The sequence below is a fragment of the Octodon degus genome, unplaced genomic scaffold (assembly GCF_000260255.1).
Source record: "Octodon degus isolate 3935 unplaced genomic scaffold, OctDeg1.0 scaffold00026, whole genome shotgun sequence".
Classification (NCBI taxonomy): Eukaryota; Metazoa; Chordata; class Mammalia; order Rodentia; family Octodontidae; genus Octodon; species Octodon degus.
Genome location: NW_004524602.1, coordinates 18452723 through 18473115, shown reverse-complemented (window position 1 = coordinate 18473115; position 20393 = coordinate 18452723). Strand labels below are relative to the sequence as shown.

At 36.9% G+C, this 20393-nt stretch overlaps 1 protein-coding gene across 4 annotated transcripts in view; it reads left to right on the top strand.

The window, feature by feature from the left end:
- Tcf12 (transcription factor 12) overlaps positions 1–20393 on the top strand; it is a 396809-nt gene that overhangs the window by 162947 nt on the left and 213469 nt on the right. For all 4 annotated transcript variants that reach the window (XM_023712449.1, XM_004628873.2, XM_023712450.1 and 1 more), the window contains one exon: positions 8277–8379. In XM_023712449.1, the coding sequence (XP_023568217.1) occupies positions 8277–8379 (103 nt within the window). The remainder of the gene's footprint in view (positions 1–8276; positions 8380–20393) is intronic.

Genomic DNA, 20393 nt, shown 5'->3' with positions numbered 1-20393 from the left:
CCCTTATAGCTGTCCTTCCCTGGGCCTGGGCCGCCAGTGAGGTGGAAGTGGATGTGAAGGCCAAGGCATGGCTGTGTGCACTTCTGCCATCGAGTTCGTGAACACAGTATACATAGGCTGCACTGAAATCATGAAAGTGATGATCTTATTTAGCTTAAAGCATGAATGTATTGTGCAGCTGTACAAAAATGTTCTTTATATCCTTGTTCTGTAAGCATTTTTCAATTTTTAGAACTTACTTTTTTTCCTTTAAAAACTTTTTGTTAAATCCAAGCTCAAAGACATATACTAGCTGAGGACCACATGACAGGGTCACCAGCATCTCTGCTCCCCCACCCCTGTGCTTTGCCCCACTGGGGCATTTGCTGGCCTGGCCTGTGGTAGGAGGCCCTGGTCTCAGTCTGTCCCACGGGACTGTCCAAAACGCTTCCTGATGTGCTGTTGCTGTTTCAGAATATGACAATAGTGCTTGCTTGTAAGCAAATAATGTAGGTGAACGTAACTGTCTAGTAGCAAAAAACCTTTTGGCGTTGCAGTACATGCTTTCAAGTATTTTAAAGCTTTGTTGGTATCTGCTAAAGCCGTTGCTGACCCTTTCATTTGACTTTTTTGAGGGTGGTGGGGTTCCTTGTTTTTCTCTCCTCTCTTCTCTCTGTTCTTCGTGAAATCAATATACCATTTTGTCTCACTGACTTTACTCAGTACTTTTTGTGTAGTTTTTTTTCTTGTTGATGGTACTTTATTACTATCTTTTATTACTCAGATTAGTTATGTCTTGCTATATTAAATTAACGCAAACTTAGTGGTTTTAAAACAGCAAATTTTCTTACTTTCTTGAGGAATCTATCACAACCTCCCTTGCTCATCTGCGCAGAGGCCTCTCACAACATGGCAGTGGGAGTTGGGTCCTGAGTGCCCTGGGGTGGGCTGTGGGCCAGCTCAGGTGGGGGTTGCTGGGGTTCTGTTTCTGTGGGTTCTGAACTACAGCCAGCCACAGTTTCTTGTTGGCTGTTGACTGCCCTTGGTGTCTTGCACAAGACTAAAAATAGTGCCTATTCAGGAGATCTGTGGAATTTTGATACCGTGTTTGTTATTATGCAGTTACTTTCCTTACTTTATAAACTGTCTCTATTTGGTTAGTGAAGCTTTATAATCACTCTCTAAAAATCTGTTCTTTGGTATAGTAAGATTAGATAATTACCATGACTAGTTGTGTTATTTTAGACATGCCTCTTAACTTTTCTGAAACGTTTTTTAATAATCTTAGCAGCAAGGTTAAAATAATTTTCATAATACCTCTATAATGTATTTGCCATTTCAGCTTTGTTTTCTGGTTGTAATGTGGAGTTTTCAAAGACTACATGATTTAAACAATAAAGTTTTTGTTTTAACAATTAAAGGAATGTATGCTGTTTTGCCCTTGTGTTTTATTTTTTGCAAGTTAAAAAAATTTCTATCATGAAATATATCAGCAAATATATTGCACATAAACAAACTCCCTTGGGCTTCTCATACATTTTTAAAAGAATAAAGAGATTATAAAACCAAAGTGGTTCTAAGACAAGGAGTTCTTGAGAGAAGTTGTATTAGTCCAAATGAGTGTGTTAAAGTCTACCCTGTGGTCAGTTTTCTCCATGCTGGAAGACCAGACCCCTTCCCAAATGCTAATTTTAGGTCATGGGCTGTCATACTGCCTGAGATTAACTTTGTTCTCTACAATTCTTCTGACTTAGGGAAAGTTGCGTAATTCTCATGAGACAGTTTTTTCTACGAGGTGGGAGAAATGTAGTATGAAATATATAGGTTAGCATAGGTTAAACCAATAAAGTGCATGACAGTGCAGTGCAGTGCTTTTAAACGTGGTGGATTCTTGAAGGCTGTCTGGTGATCGTGGTACCAACAGAGGTATGCTAATACTGATGCTTGTGTCCTAGTTATTGACAATGTTTCAGTTTGCTTTGGGATATTTTGAGCCAGTCTTAATGCTCTTTTTTATTTTAAAGAGAGAAAAAGCCAATAAAAACAGTGATATAGAATTTCAAAACAAGATGATAGGAAATTAAAAGTGGTTATTATATTATATATTGTTATCTTCAAAGCAGTTGCTCAGATTGAATGCTGTATCTTTTGTCTGCATGGCAGTGTTTTCTGCTCCGATAGTGCCACTTGATTTTGCAGAAGTATATTCAATGGTTTGATCTGTTCATACTGAATCCAAGAAATTTAACTTGTAAGTTGGCAGAGTGACTTGGGCTTTCTTTAAAATTTGACTGGTCGTGCCACACATCCCGCCTCTTAGACTAATAGGAGCTCTTATAATCCTAGTCACACTTTGGGTGCGTTATGTAGCACAGCTTAAATCTCATGAGAAGCTATTCAGTTGGTTATTTTGGTGACTGTTTTTCTTCCAGACTTTTGAACTCCTTAAAGGTAAAGACTGTTTTCTCCATCACTGTGCCATCACACCTCCCACAGTGACTGGTACAGTCAGTACTACGTACAGTGTGCATGCGCATAGGCGCACTTCCAGGTGCGCCTTTCCTCTTTTTAATTCTGCAAGTAACTAGATAAAATAATCGGAAAAGAGATGGAAGAGCTAGGTTCACAGGAAGGAATGAAAGGGAAAAGCCAGAGAAGGAAAGACAAGATTGACGAGTGTGGACAGTCTCACCTGCTGGCATCTAGAGAGGCATTGGTAGCACACACTGAAAGCATTCATACGCAAAGCAGGTGGACAGACAGTCACATAAAAATTGGTGCCACTGTTAACTTCAGTATTGAAGTGGCACATCTGCCAAGCTCTTAGGAATTTCATTAAAAAAAGTGCTGCTGTCAGCTGTTGGTTGTCACCTATTTTTCTAAGTACCTGAAAACTATATATAATGTATAAATGTAGTTAGCTAGCCTTACATTGTTGTAAACAGTTGAACAGTTTTTATGGGTACAAATACAGTGAGAAGAGGTACCAGTTTATATTAAATGTTTGGATTAAAGTGTAGTTTTACTTCTTAGAAAATAGTAGTCACTATCTATCTATCTATCTATCTATCTATCTATCTATCTATCTGCTACTCTAAAGAAGTAGTGCCACTTAAACTTTGTTGACAGTTCGGTATTACTACATAGAACATCCATGCATACATCTGTGTGGAGTTTCTCCTGATAATGGATCAAGTGGCTGCAGTGTGCTGGATGAAATTGGTGGCTCGTTAATACCATGTTATGTGAAGAATGCTGTGTTTAAGGATGAGTGGCTACTCCATGAGAGACATCCCCTGAGAAACCTCCCATGACCCTTGGATTTACTTCCCATCTCACGCTCATTCTAGGAAGTATATTTTCTAGTAAAGGAGGACGAGGGTAGAACTGTTATTTTTTTCCTTTTTCTGCTTTTACTTTTTGAGTTTATATAATGTAATAATTTATTAAATAAACGTATTATATGTGAACTGTGATGTACTTCTGGGCCATGGATACCACACAGATTTTTCTCACAATAGGTTTGTTTGTAAACAAATCTAGTATATGATTTTCAAATATGAATCAATTAGAGATTGAGACTTTGTCTGTAAACAGTAGTGTATTTTTGTTCTGGAGAACAGTTTGATAGAATCCAGTACATTTGAAAACATGCGTACCTGTGCCTCAGCAGTCTTACTCCATGTTTTTGATCTCTAGAGAAATTTACATAAAAATTCAAATTTGTAGAAGGTGAGATACTGCTAAAATGTTTAAATTTATAGCAGCCTTTTTTGTAATAGGGAAGAATCAGAAGCAAACTAAAAGTAATCAAAAGAGTCCCGGATGGCTAAGTTGTGGTACGTTGGTAAGCATTCTGTGGTGGTGTCCTGTATGTTCCAGTGCTATAATTTTCCAGTATATATCAGTCTTATGTGATTGTTAAAGAAAACAAGCTACTACTTAAAAAAAATTAAAACTTGCAAAATATGCTGTAAGTTAGGGATTATATATAGTGAAACTATTAAATAATGTTAAGATAATTGGACAAATTTAGGATATTTGTTTTAAAGAATTTCATAGATTTTAAATTATACTAGTAATGTTTTATCAGTTAACTTGTGGGCATGTGGCTATTTATTTGTATTTTTTGTGTGTCTGAACTAGTTTAGAAAAATTTTAAGTGGAAGGAAACATGAAAACATTGATGTTCACAATTCCATAGGGCTGAAAATGGGAGACCTTTACCCTTTTTGGTTGATGTTATTTTTGTGTATTCTTCATTTTTTACAATGAGGCTTCACTTGTGTTCATTGTGTTAAAGGAAAAACATTTATGAAACTCTGTATGTTTTTGTTATTTTTAAAATTTTTTTCATTTATTATTATTATTATTATTATTATTATTATTATTTTTTATGTGTTTGGTACAGAGTCTCACTATGCAGCTCGGGCTCATGGTAATCCTCCTACATTCATCCTCCCCAGCACTGGAATTACAGGTGTGTGCCACCACACCTGGTCTCATTGGCCCGCTCTGCTATCCTTGTTGCAGCGTGCCAGGGATCAAACCCCAGTACCTGCGGATCAGACCCTGGTCCCTGCACTTGCCTAAGCAGTGTATCTTTTTTTTCTTTTTAAGTAACAAATACTCATTTTAAACATTTTAGAAAGTAAACAAGTCAGATAACAAATAAAAAACCTTTTTTGTGACAGGGTCTTGCTAACCTCGGATAGGTTTCACATTCCAGACCCTTCTGCCTCAGCCTTTCAGGTGCATGGTATTATAGATGTGTACCACGATTCATGGCCCTGCACACTTTTTATAATTAATTTCCTAGTCTTTTTCTCTAAGTTATCAGATGGGGTAGCTGCCTTCTCAGAATTTGTAAGACACAACAATATCTAAACGGCAGGATAGTAATAATGATGTCTGGCATTTATTTTCTATGTGTGTTTTCTATGTGCTTGGAACTTTTTCATGTCATACATGTATTAGCTCATGTAATATTTTTAGAATTCCTGTGAAATAACATTATCATTTGCCCTACTTTACAAATAAGGAAACCAAGACAAGAAAGGTTAATTTGCTCCAAGTCATACAGCTAGGATGTGGCAAAGATGGAATTCAGATCTGTTAGTCCGGCTCTAAGAATTTTCATATTTATCCACTATGTTGTAGTGTACTATGCAATGATAACATTATGGCATAATTTAATTACCCAAAAACTAGGCAGCTTCAGCATGTGTGAGCAGGGCTGGGGTGGAAGTGCTCACAGTTAGTTGTAGGGGCACTGGCTGAGCATACCTGATGTGTTCATGTTGCTGTTTTGATTTATCTCCTTTCTCTTGCTTTAAAAGAAAGTTGTTTTCACTAGGATGAACCTCAAAGGTACAGGAAAAAAATTTAAATTTCTGCTTAATTCTTATCTTGAATATGAAAATTATTTCTTACTAATAATATATAGGCTGTTATTATATAATCTGTAAACAGACAAATATTGAAGGCCCAAATTCTAATCTTGCTGAAGGAATACATGTGTAGATTCCTTATTCTGTGGTGTAGTGTGATAGTCCCAAGTTTTAAAAGTAAAGCTGTCTGGAAACAGTTTATCATAGGGAAAAAAACCTTATCGCAAATTCTATACTATATCCTGTAGTATGTGAGGGTGTATGGAGAAGCAGCAGTACTATGATTTTGTGTAGTTGTCAGTAAATTGTGTTCTCTGATCAGCCTGGCTTTTGATTATAATGCTAAATGATAATGTCTAAAGTTAATGATTTTCATGCCTACAGTAGATTGATGGGAAAATTCATGTTTGTCTACTGGCTTACGAAATAAATTTTTAGAAATCTCATTTTTAAAAATCCTATTTATACTTGTGAAGGAGAAAAGGTCTTTTTATTGTACTCAAGGAAGAGAGGAGAAAATATTCAATTAATCTTATCATTTTCACAGATTCTGAACAATGTAGCTCACCCACAAACATCATGATTTGCATTTTTCTGAAGTAATATTTTATGATTAACAATAGTTCAGAGTGTTTTACAGTTTTTTCTGTTTGTTTGTTTTGTTTTGTTTTGTTTTTTTGAGGAACCGGGGATTGAACTCATGCCCTTGCACTTGCCTGGGAAGCACTTATTCCACTGAGCCATCTCCCCACCCGTTTTATAAGTTTTGATATCTTGTTTTGTCCCTGTGCCTTAGAATCACAGTGGTGAGGGCAGACAAAATACTCAGGTATATATGAGATGATTGTGTCACTTGGCTCTTTAACAGTGTTTAAGCCTAAAACTAACCTCAGGAAGTGATCTTTTTTCTAGGAGTCTTTCTATTTTGTATATATCTTCTGTTGCATATAACTGATAGGGATATGGTTGTGGAGTTAGTTACTAAAGGATACCCTTATGGTCATAACCAAGATGCAAATGTCACTGAGATACATTTTGAATGTCTGTCCACAAGTGTATCAGTGATTCTGAAATAGATAAAAATGAAACAGATTCATTTGGGAATTAACAGTCTTACGAGATTAATTTTTGCAGTGAATAGCAGGAATCATGTCATGACATCCATTTGTAACAGTGTGATGGTTTATTTAGCCCTCAGTCTCTAGCTCTTTGATTGAACTCACAGTACACCTATGAAGACAGTGAGGCCTGTTTCAGCTGTATTCATGTCTTCTTGAATATTAACCTGCACACTGGATAATGACAAATTTTCAGTGATTGGTGACTGTATAGTCTCAGGGAATTCTGGGATGCTTCCTGGTTTCTGTAAGCCAAGGCAGTTTTCACTCTTACGTCGGCCATTAGGAAGTTTTGTCTGCTTCACTTTGCTTTAAATTAGCAAAAGGGTAGGTGTCACCTGCAGTTTTAATTAACTACTATTCAAAACCTTATTTAGGAACAGAATTATTTTGGAGGTGATTCTGTCTGTATGCTGTGTCATAGAACCTGGACAGATTGTAATCTTTGGGATTTTGTAACTTTATCTTTCCCCAGGGGCTGCTTTTAAAAACATGTATTGAGCAGTAAAGAGAAATTTAATAAAAGCTATCATGAAATAATAGCACTGGCTTTGTTGTTTCCATAATGTTTGCAGTTTCATTTTTCAAACTTCAGTATGTTAATGCTTTTATGATATTTTTGCATTGCCTAGTTTAGTGAGTGTATCTTGTTATACTAGTACAACCGTCCTTTTTTTGTTAAATACTTGTTTGCCACTTATAAAATTATTTCCAGCATACTGATTGTGAATTATTCTTACTGTTTTAGATAAAGCTTGTTATTGTCTAACCCTTTGTAAGACATAGGGGTAGAGAAATAGGAAAACAAAGATAAGCATTTTCTCAGTTTATTAAAAACAAGTTTTTTTCTTAGTCCACTCTTTTTAATGATTCACAGAACTTTTCTTTGGGATATGATGAGATCTTGGAAATCTTAATAATGGTTTATAGAATTTTTATAGCTCTTCTTCGAGCCAAAGCTCTGATACTTTGAAAACAATGAGCTTATAGTTAGTGTTCCTTCTAAGATTAAAAATGTTTGTGTTTTTGACAAAGGATCTACAATCTGCAGTACAGGATCTCAGAATGTATTCTGAGGGGATTTCACTGACCTTATCAGACCCAAAAGCTGCAACTCTTGTTGTATAGGTCTTGCTTTATCTTGATCTTAACCATTCAGCAGAAAAGTATAAAAACGAAGAACAAGAAATAAAGCCATGTTGTTATGTTGAGGTGTAGGGGACTCAGGTCAATAATTTCTGACACTGCCAGTGAAGCAGAAGACCCAATACTATTATGGATTATTGGACTCTTTTAGAATATTGTGCTGAGTTTACACACCTATAATATTCAAATGACTGAACTAAACAAAAAAAGAGGATATATAAATGGATGTGCATTTTGTATCTATATATTCAAAGTGGTTAGGATAGATATATAGTTACATTCTCTTAATGAATAGAGGGATTTGTTCTAATAGTGTTTGTAAATAGGATATCATGTCCGCATCTCGTACAGCAAATAACCACTAGGAAGCGAGTATGCAATGTGTTAATTATTGAAACTGTCCTACCAATTTGATTTGAAACTGTTTCATTGCTATTTGTCTGTCAATAAAATTATGGAAAAAAATGTTTGTGTTTTGACTTTAAAACCTTAAGAGATGTGAGAGATTTTCAAATAATAAATAAGAAACTTGGTTAGGAATGACTTTTGTACATCTGTGTGTTAACTGGGTGAATGTCATTATACTCAGGTAGCAAGACAGCTAAATAATCTCTAATATTCTGGCTTTTCTTCCCCCCCATAGGGTTTTACAGACAGCCCTCATTACAGTGATCATTTGAATGACAGTCGATTAGGAGCCCATGAAGGCTTGTCCCCAACACCTTTCATGAACTCAAATCTGATGGGTAAGTCTGTGACTGTCTGCAAGTGGTCTGCTGAAAGCCTCTGTGATCAGGGAAGTTTATCCCTCTATTCAAAAAGGACACGTAAGTATATAGAAGGTTGCTCCCAAGTATGTGAAGGCCTTTGGAGGTTTCCATGTTCAGCTCAGTTGCAGAGCCAGCATCAGAAAGTGAAGGCTGGGGCCTGGGAGATGGCTCAGTAGAATAAGTGCTTGCCTGGTAAGGGCAAGGGCCTGAGTTCAATCCTCGGTTCCACCAAAACAACAACAAAAAAAAAAAGAAAGTGAAGGCCTTGGACAGTATTTTGATACTGTTAAATTAACTTAATAGTACAGTGTACTTTGACTGTGTAACCTGTGACCTATACCTAGTCTTGTGTGTTGGCAAAATCTTTATTTTGAGTCATTCTTTCTATATTCTTACCTTCTCTTTCTCAAAAATTTAAAGTTTTCAAACTCAAGCTCAAATTCTTTTTGTTCCCCTAGCTTGGATGCCTTAAAAAAAAATAAAAGCAAGCATTTATTTGATCTTTTTGTAATATGTGGTTGAAAAGAATGTCTGTGCCTTATGATGTCATTTTTCCTTCTTCCTTATTCTGTCATTGTGCACATTATAAAAATTTTATTTAATCTGTTTTAGTGATTCACTGTTTATTGTCATGTAAATATGGAACATTTGTGTAATGAACATTGATTTCATTACTTTATTTCATAAAGATGTATGACCTGATTTGTCCTGTTGAGACAACAGCCATTCTAATATAAATGGGTTATCCAAATCTAAAATTCTCATGGTCTATATAGATTGTTTTTCTAAAAATTCTTTTATCTATCTATCTATTTATTTGGTACAGGGTCTCAGTATTCAGCCTAGACTTACAGGGATCCTCTTGTTTCAGCCTCCCCAGCGCTGGGATTACAGGCATGCACCACCACATCTGGTTTTGTTGGCCATCATAGCACATGGTACCGGGAATCAAATGCATTCCTTGCACTTGCCAGTCAGGTGCTTAGACCACCAAGCTATCTCCCCAGCTCTTGTCTATAGATTCTTTATACTAAATGATTTTTCTCTGCACAGTCTTTCATCTTCTATAGTACAGAGGAAGTAAAGAGACAGAATCTGATATTTTAGTATAGATGTTGCCCAAGGAATTGACAGTTTAAAACGAGATTCCTTGAGTATGATACTAAGATATAAGAATAAAAAAATTAACCATCAATAAAACATGTTTAAAATCAGTTTGTTTCAAAATAAGCACAAATGAAAATCTTGGTAAAAATCACAATTAAATTTAAAGTGAAGGGCCGGCCGAATAACTCAGCAGATTAAAGCGCCTGCAAACAAGTACAGGGCCTGGGGGTTCAATTCCGGGCCTGCCATGTGGGCCTTGGCTCCAGGCCGCGGTGAGAGGGCAATTGAGACTGGGCGTGGTAGTGTGCACCTGTAATCCCAGCACTTGGGAGGCTGTAAACAGGAGAATCATTACAAGTCCAATCTAGTAGTGAGACCCTGAACACCCTTTAGACCCTTCCCTAACATACAAAAAAAGAAAGAAAGGAAGAAAGAAAGAAACCATTATTTGGCCAAGGGAAAATTTGGAGATTTTTAAAAAATTTTCTTTTTTACTTACCATCAAAGTAAAATAAATTAGGAACTTACTCATACTGTGTATAGTAAGAGAAATTTAATGATTCTGTAGTTTGAGTTGCACTTTTATTTCTTTATTGAAGCTATCACTGTGAATTGTGAAAAAACTCAGCACTTGCCCTGAGTGCATTAATGCTCTTCACCTTGCTGTTTTGCTCGCAGAGCCTTTTAAGTCTACTGGAATTGCATAATTAGCACAGTTTTGAGCCAAGATGACTGTTAAAATTATGGAGGGGTGAAGTGTAGGAGATACACATGTTTGTTATTCTGAACAGCTATTGCCCAAAAGGTTCCTAAAATTTGTTTTCTCATTTGGAGCCATGATGAATGTATGCTTAGCTTGTTCATTTTCAGATAATTATTGAAGTGCTTTTAATATTCACTGATACCTAACACACACAACTCAGCATCTAAAATAAGTTTTTATAGAAGATAATTGATGTGAAAACACATTGATGTCTTCCTTGTTTAAATGAAACCTGTATTCACTGGAACTGCATTCATCTAAACCTCCTTGTATAGTGAACCAAGTGCACCTGTACATCTCATGCACTTTCACTGGAAGTTTTAAATACTTAATTTAAAAATGTTTATTTTTATGTAAAGGAGATATAACCTTGAAATCATGATGCAGATGTGTCCAAAAGAGAATCAGTGGTCATTGACAATGTCTGATTCACCATGCTTCCTTTATTTTCTGTAAAAATTATTAAATGAAATAAGTCAATACAACAACTTACTCTAAGCAGTCTACATAGCAATAGATTCCTTTCGGAAATGAATGTCTCTTAAATTGTAGCACAGTTCCATATAGCAACAAGTAATCCAACTTGATGTGAGCTGCAATAATAGTTACATAACCAAACAAGGGTTTGCAGCAGGAGAGCTACAATGTACAGATTCATTTTTGTGGCTGTTTGGTTATTGAAGGGAGTTTCAGCCTGAAAACCTAAGAGGTCACAGCTCTGCTCAGAATGCATGGCAGTGCTAGAAGGGTATGAGCTGTTGATACCCACTTGTCACAACTGATAGCTCCTTGGAGTTGTCCTGTGAATGTTGAATGCTCAGAAACAGTGAAAGCTAACTGGAAAGCAGAAATTTTTCATCATTGCTCTCAACATATAAAAATACCATTAAGTGGAGGAAAGATCAGACATCTAGGGAATATTACTCTTTTGAATATTATATTCAGCCCATACACACATTTGCCAGAAGAAATAGTGGGTTATAAAGTATTCACTTGTCTTTTCTGATGATTCTTTCAGATAGTTTAATGATTTTATACATTGAAAAAAAGAGCAAATTCTTCTAGGATTGATAATGATTCAATAATGAATAATTTTCCACTGGAAGTACAATTTCATGTTTGTTTAGGTATTTTGAAATGTTTTATATGGGAGTAAAAAGCTGTTGTGTGGCACCAGCTAGTGTTTCTATGAACTCCAGAATTATTCTCTTGTTAATGTGGAGTAGAGGACTTTTCTTAATAAAGTACATACATATTTTCAGCATTTCCCTAGACAGTTGGCATGAAACAATTATTCATTTTATTTTATTAAAATTTTGTATAAAACTTGCACCACAGTAATAAATTAGAATAGTATCACCAGACAGCCTTGTGTCTAGGCTTTTCCAGCTTTTGATCCATTTCTTTCTTCTGGGTTCCTTTATTAATTCCAGTAAAATTCATTTAATTTTAGGCAACTAGTCATTTTTGTGATGATAGAATTTTTCATTAATTGAACATAGACATGAATTATTTCACAAAATTGTACACATTCCATTTGATACTTCTAGCCTTATACAGTTCCATTTCCCAACCATAATTATAGCTATACTGGTCTTGACAGATGACCCTGAAAAAGATTTCATAAGAAAGTATCTTTGGACAGTGTTATATATTGTGTTTTAGTGGTTCCCTTTAGAGATACAGATTGTACTATGGTATGTTAAAGACACTGGGAAAAGAACAAAGGAAAAGATATTTCACTTAGTTTAGCTAGCTCCATCACAAATTCATATGATGACTTTTTATAAAACACACCATTAAGTTTTAGCCAACTAACTAGCTTTTCATGGGGCTCACACTGGGAAGTGCTTCTAATTGTTTAAAGAATATAAAAATACCTGAAAAAATGAAATAGCATAGTGTTTTTGGAACTGCTATTTATACTTTTAGGTCTCATTTTAGGCATGTTAGCTAATTTAGTACATTGGGTCTAATTGTTCAGATATAGTATTGTTAAACTTCTAATTATACATTGACTTATAAACAAATATCTGTACTTTGTTTGCTGTTGAACTCTTTTTTTGCTCCATTCTACCTATCTCCATTGGGACTTAAAGGGTCTCTCTGCTTTGAGTTACCTTATTTCTGTGTTATTGTGGGTAAAATAAGCTTATGTGAACTTTTTTTAAGTGAGCAGAATATTTATTGGAGGAAAGAAAGCTCCTCTCCGAAAGAGAGACAGAAGGGGGGTCCTGAGTGGGTGATCCCCGGAAAGCTGTCCCTTCCAGGGACTTTTATAGAGGAAAACCATGTGGTAAGGCAGGTCTAAGGTGGTGGAAAACATGGGAACTCACTTAGGTGGGCATGAGGTGGACAAAACTAAGGTCAACCCATGAGATTACAATCACCACTGCTCAGGTAGAATTGATTTCATCCAGTACCAAATGGGAAAGCAAGTCACATAGCAAGCAGGCATAAATACACTGGACAGGGTCACTTCCTGTTGGGGGTTGGGTTAGTCACTCATTTGGGCTCTTTCAAGGTGATTGATACCTATTTAGAATATCAATCCCTGATGCCTATCAGCGAATTATGTAGCTGTGTTTCTTCTTTTGTCTTGAGGTCTGGCACATATGGGAGTGTGTCTCTTCCAAGTTGCAAAGTCACCTTGTCTCCCATCTTGTCTCTTTGAGGGCCTGGCCCTGTCTGACTGCCTGTAATATTTCTGTCTAACTCAGCTGCCTCCAACATTCCCCCTCTGAAGAAGTAACCTGAACTGCTGTGAGGGAACCATTGGCGATGACCACTCTGGCTTCTTCAGGCTGAAAGGGGTCATAGTTGTGACCAGTAGTCAGAGATATTCTCCAGAGTTTTTATCTAAAGGCCCTCAATAGACACCATGCATTTTTATCATGGATAGGCGGAATAGCTTTAAGTCTGGAGGAGACAAAGCCAAAACAAACAAACAAAAAACAATTAAACATGTATGGGCCAAATAACATCAGCAGGATAATTATGAATACAGTTAAAGATTTTTATGAAGTAGACAAAATGATAAAGATAGGGTCCAGGGGACCTCAGCATCTTACATATCATTGATTTACTATCTAATATTTTGAACAGCTATTGAGACATTAGTAGAAGGTTCTGGAATGTAATAATAAAAAGTCTAGTTAGTACTTTCTGTAGGTCCATTAGCAGAGATTTCTTAAATGTGTAGCTTAATCCCTTTCTTATCATGCATGATCATTGGGTATTATCTCAAATAAATAAACTGGCCAACTCTTATTACTGGGAGGACACATGAATTATAGAAACTATGGAAAATACTGAGTACTTTCCAGTTGGCAAGTTAGGCCACTGGCTGGGTAACTACTGACATCTACATGAGCATCTATTAAAAGTTTAACAGGCTTTCTCTTTACATTGGCAGTTTACATGGATCCTCTCAGGCTGAGAGGCGAAGACCCATGACCACCTCAATCTGAAACTTCCTCTGACTCCATCATGAATACTTTCTTTTTTTTCCTCTCTAGCAGCTCTGGACACTTTGCTTGAAATGTTCCTTCTCTCTGTCTGGATCCAGGGAAGCATAACTTTTCCTGCTTCTCAACTGCCCTTCATTCCTGTAGGCTACTAGTATCACTATTCTCATTTTCCATCTACAATTCCATTCTGTATCATTTCTACTATGAAATACCTTTATTCAGACAAATTCATTCCTGTAAGCCCATCTAACATCTGCAGCTTATGTCATACCAGGGTCCCACTGAGCAAGGTATAACTTTTTGGTTTTTAAGACCTCCTGCAGTTACCCCTGCCCAGCGAACGTGATGGCAACTTCCTCTGTAGTGGATTTCCTGACATAGGATTAGACTGATAGAGGAAGCACCTTTGAGGGCAATCAGCCCTGCCCAAAAGACCATGAAGATAGCTTCCTTTGTAATGGGATAGGAAACCCCGAGAAGGCTCAGCTCACTTGTACTATATGAGATGGGACAGTTAGTTAAGGCCTTAATATGTCTCTATAGACAAAATCTGTGGATCCCAGTAAAAGGAATCTAAAAGTAACCTAGCATATTTGCTATAAGTTTTACCTGTATGATTACCTGGGTTTTAGTATCTTCTAAGAAAGAAAAAATTTTCTGAGAAATTGGAGCATGTATAATCAAAGCATGAGCATTTGAGCTAACTGGTAAATTTATAAACTTTTTTGAGGCATAGCAATTGTAACTAGCTCTTACACCCCTCTATTTATGGAGTCTGACAGCTCACTGTTTAAGTCCCTCTAGCTTTAGTGAAGAGAGGTCACACCTGTATTTACTATCAGCATGAAATACTTGGGTTATATAGAAACCAACCAGTCTAATTTACATACTTATGAAATGCACAGCATTCAAATTAAACCAATGTCCCATTCACTGTTTTAGATATGGCCTTGGGTGTCAGCAAGAGGCACTATGTAGCCAGTGTCTTTAGAACTTTTTTATGCTGACAGGATTTTCTGTCCTTGAGAATCTGTTTCAACTAGTGAAAGACCTTTTTAAGTCTTATACATGAACAACAATATATAACATTTATAAAAACCAGTCTCATCATAATTTTGATTAGTTAACAACTGGAATGTATGTTGCAGTATCTCAGTTACAGTTGAAACAAGATGTCTTCTAAAGTCTGTTTCTGTTGAGGTATGATGACTAGAAGGAAGGTTGAGTTGGAGAAAGACAAAGAGACATGTGTCAATGTCCAGCAATAGGTTGTTTTTTTCTCTAATCATGATTACTCAGGGCTTCTTTGTGGAGATGACAGGCAGAGATAACAGTCTGGCCAGAGAGAGGAGGCAGGCCCACAGCCCTGCAGTCTTAATGGACCACCTGGGAAGCTGAGTTTGATTGAGTTCTGGGGCCTGTGCCTCAGAGGGCAGTCTCACTTCTAGTGGCTGCCTTGACAGTCAGGGCATGGCCCCTCTTATGCTGGCCTGGCTTTTGACAGCAGCAGCAGCAGGTGAGTCTCATCAGCAGATGGATCTTACTGTCACTGAGCTCTTCTTGGAACTAAGAGCATCAGAAGTCGGTTCTCTCCACTGTGTCTCAGGTTTAGCCTCCTGAAGACCTGCCCAGAACACTAAGCCGGGATATGGCTTTTATATGTGTCCTCCTGGATGGTCATAGCTCCTCTTTGTCTCATTGACCCAGAGACGGGGTACGTATCCTTTTTCTAAAATGACTTCCCTGTCTTTGGCGTTAACAAATGCTCATTTTCTAAGGGCTTCACTTAGTTGCAACAGTGTAGAGTTTTCCTAATTTTACAAGCCTCTAAAAAGGAAAGTACATAGGAGCAAAACCAAAGAAAGGAAACTGAAACAGCAGGCTGACATTTCCTCTAGAGGGGGATCAGAGTCAGTCTGTCCCAGTGAAACCTGTCCTCCAAGTCTTTAAGAACTGTTGCTGACCTAATGTCATTTAGTTGGCAAAAGGAGTCCTGTGTTTCATATACAGCCATGTGGATTTTAAGTCTTGAGCTAGACTTAAAAAGTCACATTTCACAGAAGTTTGTATAAAGTCCACTAGGACGCTTACTAACATTACTCGCTCCATTGCTATTGTCTAAAGTCAAGCAAGGAATACCAGTACATTCAGCAACTAGTTCAAATGCAACATATACAAGTACACCAGTCATAAAATGTCCCATTAGAGAAATATAACCTTGTAACATTTCCATGTTTTAACTTAGATTTAGCAACATTTTGACCAACATTTTAATAAAACCCCATAAGAGACAAAACATAAGCAACCATAAGCAATTTTAACAGGACTATGAGACAAAACTGATGAGGCAAAGTGTGAACAATTATGAGCAATGAGCCAAGACATATCAACATTTTTCAGCATAAAAATTTGTTACCCAAAAAAGTCCCAATCCAGAATCTATGAAAGAAAAGCAAACTCATACCTCTGTCCAAGGATCTCAGTGGAAACCTCCAAGTGATAATAGGGAGAAAATGATCTCTGTGGATGACCTACAAATGATGTAGCGAAAAACTGAAACTCCCAACCTGAAAGGTACCTGGGACAAGTTTGTGTTCTCTAAAACCAAAGAATGAATTTTAGGAACAAATGGAGGTTATGAGCAGAATATATTTATTGGGGGAAAGAAAGCTCCTGTCCTAGAGAGGGACAGAAGGGGTTGTCCCCCCTATGTGGACTTCTATGTCAATTTAAACCCAGGTACATTTCCCCCCATGCATTCACTTTTTCAGGCCGCAGAACTTCAAGGAAAACTTTGTTAAAATGGATACAATCTAGACTAAAATTTGTGACAAATCAAGAAATCTTAGGCTGGGGAGATAGCCCAGTGGTCTAAGTGCCTTCCTGGTACACTCAAGGTCCTGAGTTCAGTCTCTGGTATTGCATGCTGTCCAGTCCCGGAACACTGGGCACGCTGTGCTGGCCACTGAAACTGGACTTGGGGGCGCACACCTGAAATCCCAGTGCTAGAGAGGCTGAGACAGGAGGATCACTATGAGTCCGAGCTGTGTAGTGAAACCTTGTATGAAATAAATAAAAGTCTAAAAAGAAATCTCCTAGAGTTACAGAAAAAGTTAAAAATTATTTTAAGCATGTAAATAAAGCACAGTAAACTTCTGTCTTCAAAGATGTCTGACTTTTATATACGTGAAATTCCTTTGTTAGATGCGGAACCAGTATATAATGTCTGCTTTTGATAGTATTTTATAAGGACAAATCTTCCATACTAACTTAATGTTTCATTATCCCCAGATCTCTTGAAAAGATACCGTTATATATACATTGATCTGAATTTTTCATCTTTTTTCCCATAATTTTATTGAGAAATAAATAGCAGTGAGACAGTTTCAAATCACATTGGTAGGAGAGTTCTAATAATTAACACATTGCATACTGCCTTCTTAGTGGTTATTTGCTGTACAAGATGTGGACATGATATCTTATTTACAAACACTATTAGAACAAACCCCTTTATTCCTTGAATTAAGAGAATGTGGCTATATATCTGTCCTAACCATTTTGAATATACAGATACAAAATGGTCATTCATCTAAGAATTCTTTATCTTTTGCTTTCTATGAACACAAAATGTTGGTACTGGGAGAAACTTGAGTGACAGATAACTAGATATAACAACAGCAACAACAAAAACTGAACTAGATACAACTGAAAAGATACAAAGCCAAGAAAAATGAAGCAACTACTTTGGAAACATGGCTGTTATGTTACTGTCTTGGTTCTTGGGTCAGAGCCCATTCTGCTGCCCTCCCTGATCCTTCCTTTCCTGTTTCCTTCTACTTCTCATTTTAAAATATTTTATTTATTTTTTAAATTTTATTTATTTATGTGTGTGTGTGTGTGTGTGTGTGTGTGGCCAGCTCAGCCCACCAGGGGGCAGGGCTGGCTGGCATGTGGTGCTGGGGATTGAACCGTGGTCCCTTTGTTTTGCTAAGCTTGTTCTAAGTAGGTGCTTTAGACCACTGAGCCATCTCACCAACCCATCTACTTCTCATTTTAAACCAATTTTTCATTTGCTGCCTGTTTCCACATTATAGCTCAGGCATCTTATTCTTCCTCTTGCTGTCTCCTAGATGCTCATTAGCCAGTTTGACTTGTTGAATGTATCTACCTCTTTCTTGTGCCCAGTCATCTGTTTATCCTGCTCTTTGCTGTGTGAAAGTACTCTATGATGGAGTAGAAAAATAAATGCTAGTTGGTTTATCTTTACAGACTTCCTTATGGTAGAAGATGTGAGGGGAGGTAAATTAAAAATTTCAAAAATAATTACTCATGCAGAATGAGCAATGCAAATACAGTAAATTTGTAAAGACACCCATAAAATATTAATCAGGAAAGGTTTTATGGTGGAGTGACTTTTAATCCAACATTAGAAATGCTTCTGTTGCAAATGACAGAATAACAGAAAGGATTAAGTATACAGTCATATTTATTGACTTTAATTTTCAAGAAGGCTAGAAGCAGATTGATTTGATTTTCTTGGCATAGTGGATCCATGTGTCAGAGTCATTAAATTTTCTTCTCTCAGCTATAAGTATTTATTGAGATAATATGAAAACACAAAGAAGTGAGTTGTACAGTGAGAGGGGATTTTGAAAATGGAAAAGGCTAGATTTTAAGAATGGGAAAGGTGCAGTGTTCCAGAATCATCCTGCCTCTTCTCTCCTCTTTTAAACCCTTTACTCCAGTCTTTCTAAGTTGCTTGCTTCACATTGTTCTTTCTGGCTACAGTGTTGCAATACACTTTTTTCTTTAATAGTATGGAATGTTTTCTTTCTGAAGACGTGTGCTTTTTTAATTCAATTCCTGGTAGTATCATGTCTTTGCAAAACCCTGAACAGCCTGAAAAGTAGCCTTTCCCATGGTAAAAATGACTTGACACCCTTTCTCTCTCAAACCTTGTCTTTGTTTCTAGAGCAGGGTCTTACTGTGTAGCCCAGGCTGGGCTTATGCTTGTAATGGCTTCTTTTCTACCCGTTCTGGGAGTGACAAACTACTACTGAGGAGGCCTTGTTTTCTGAATTACTCCTGGATAGAATTAGTTCCTTTTTATCTCTGGGTCATTAGTCATGGTACATTACTTAAAAGAGTAAACAAAAGGTTAGAAAGTACAAGGGAAAATGTTTTTATTTGGCCTTTATTTTGAAAATTAAAGCTAAAATAGGAATAATATTAACAAAACAAGCTATAGTTTCTCTTATCTACTGAGTCTTAAAGAATTAATTGTTAAGGCTGGGGATATAGCTCAGTGGCTTAAGCACCTGCCTGGCAAGTGCAAAGTCCTAAATTCAATCTCTGTTACTGCCAGAAAATAAAGAATAATTGTTAAGTGGCACCTCAGCCCCCCGTCATTGGAGTCTGAACTGAAGGCCTCAGATATGCTTGGCATTCAACCACTGAATGTTACCCCTGTCTTTAGTGTGCTGTGTGGTATGCTATATGTCCATCACGTCACATTTGAATGTTGTTGATGTTCTCCTTATCAGATCCTAATCTGTCAGGTAACCATTTGATTAAATTGTAGTTTTGCATCATTTTCTTGGACCTTATAGAAGCTTGAGTCTCTTACATGATACTCAACTTACAGTGAATTTCCTTTGTATTTTCATTATATTATGGAATATCTAGTAGGAGATTAACCAGCAGCGTCGTTGACTGGTTTGAGAGAGCTACCCTGTGGGAACTCTTGTAGTTTTTATGTATTCTAGTCTGAAGAATATTTTCCTGAAATCACAACTTGCCTTCATTGTGCCACCTAGTACAAAGGTAACTTGTTTACTCCATCGATTGGCTTAGCATGGATTGCATGTGTGTTGCTTTTGATAACAGTAATCTCTGCTGATTGCCACAGTTTATAACTATCTAATGGCATATATCTGTTAGGTAGCTCTGACTTGAGTCTTCCTGTTGCTTGTGTCAAAGTCTAGGCATGTGAATGTGGACTCTTACTTGAGGCTATTTCTGTTCAGGTCCTAGTGGGGTGGGTGACGGGGCTTAGGTCACTGAGTTCCTAACTCCATAGGATTTGTGAAGTGCATGTATACATAAATTGGAGCTCTGTTTTAATTAATTAGAGCGCCACTATAGGTGACACCTCCTCTGTGGCAGCATTCCAGATTCTCTTCTAGTAGTGATAATGAAGCCTACATCATGTCGTAAGCTTGTCTGTATTTATTAAAATACTTACGTACTAAGTGTTCCTAAGTGGTTGAACTGGAATGCACCTTAGAGGTAATTTGTTTGCATGATTCTCAATTTGAAGTGTTGAAAATGAGGTTATGCAAATGGAAGGAGTAGGGTACTGTGGGTACTCCCCGCCATGAAAACTTGGATTCTTGTTTCCAGGGAAAGGTATGTACTACCAACTTGTTTAGTAGTCATAATATTTACCCAATTTTAGGTAATTGTCAAATAAAAGTAAATTTTAAAAAAAATTTGAAAGCATATAATGAATCACTTTAGCTTAAATCATATACGTATTATTTGAAAGTGTTGAAAGTGTTCTGCCTGTCTGTCACACAGTTGTTCTGCTCTTGAGTGACCTCATAGTTTTAGAGACACTCTGTAAGGGCCATTCATTTTGTAATCTCTGT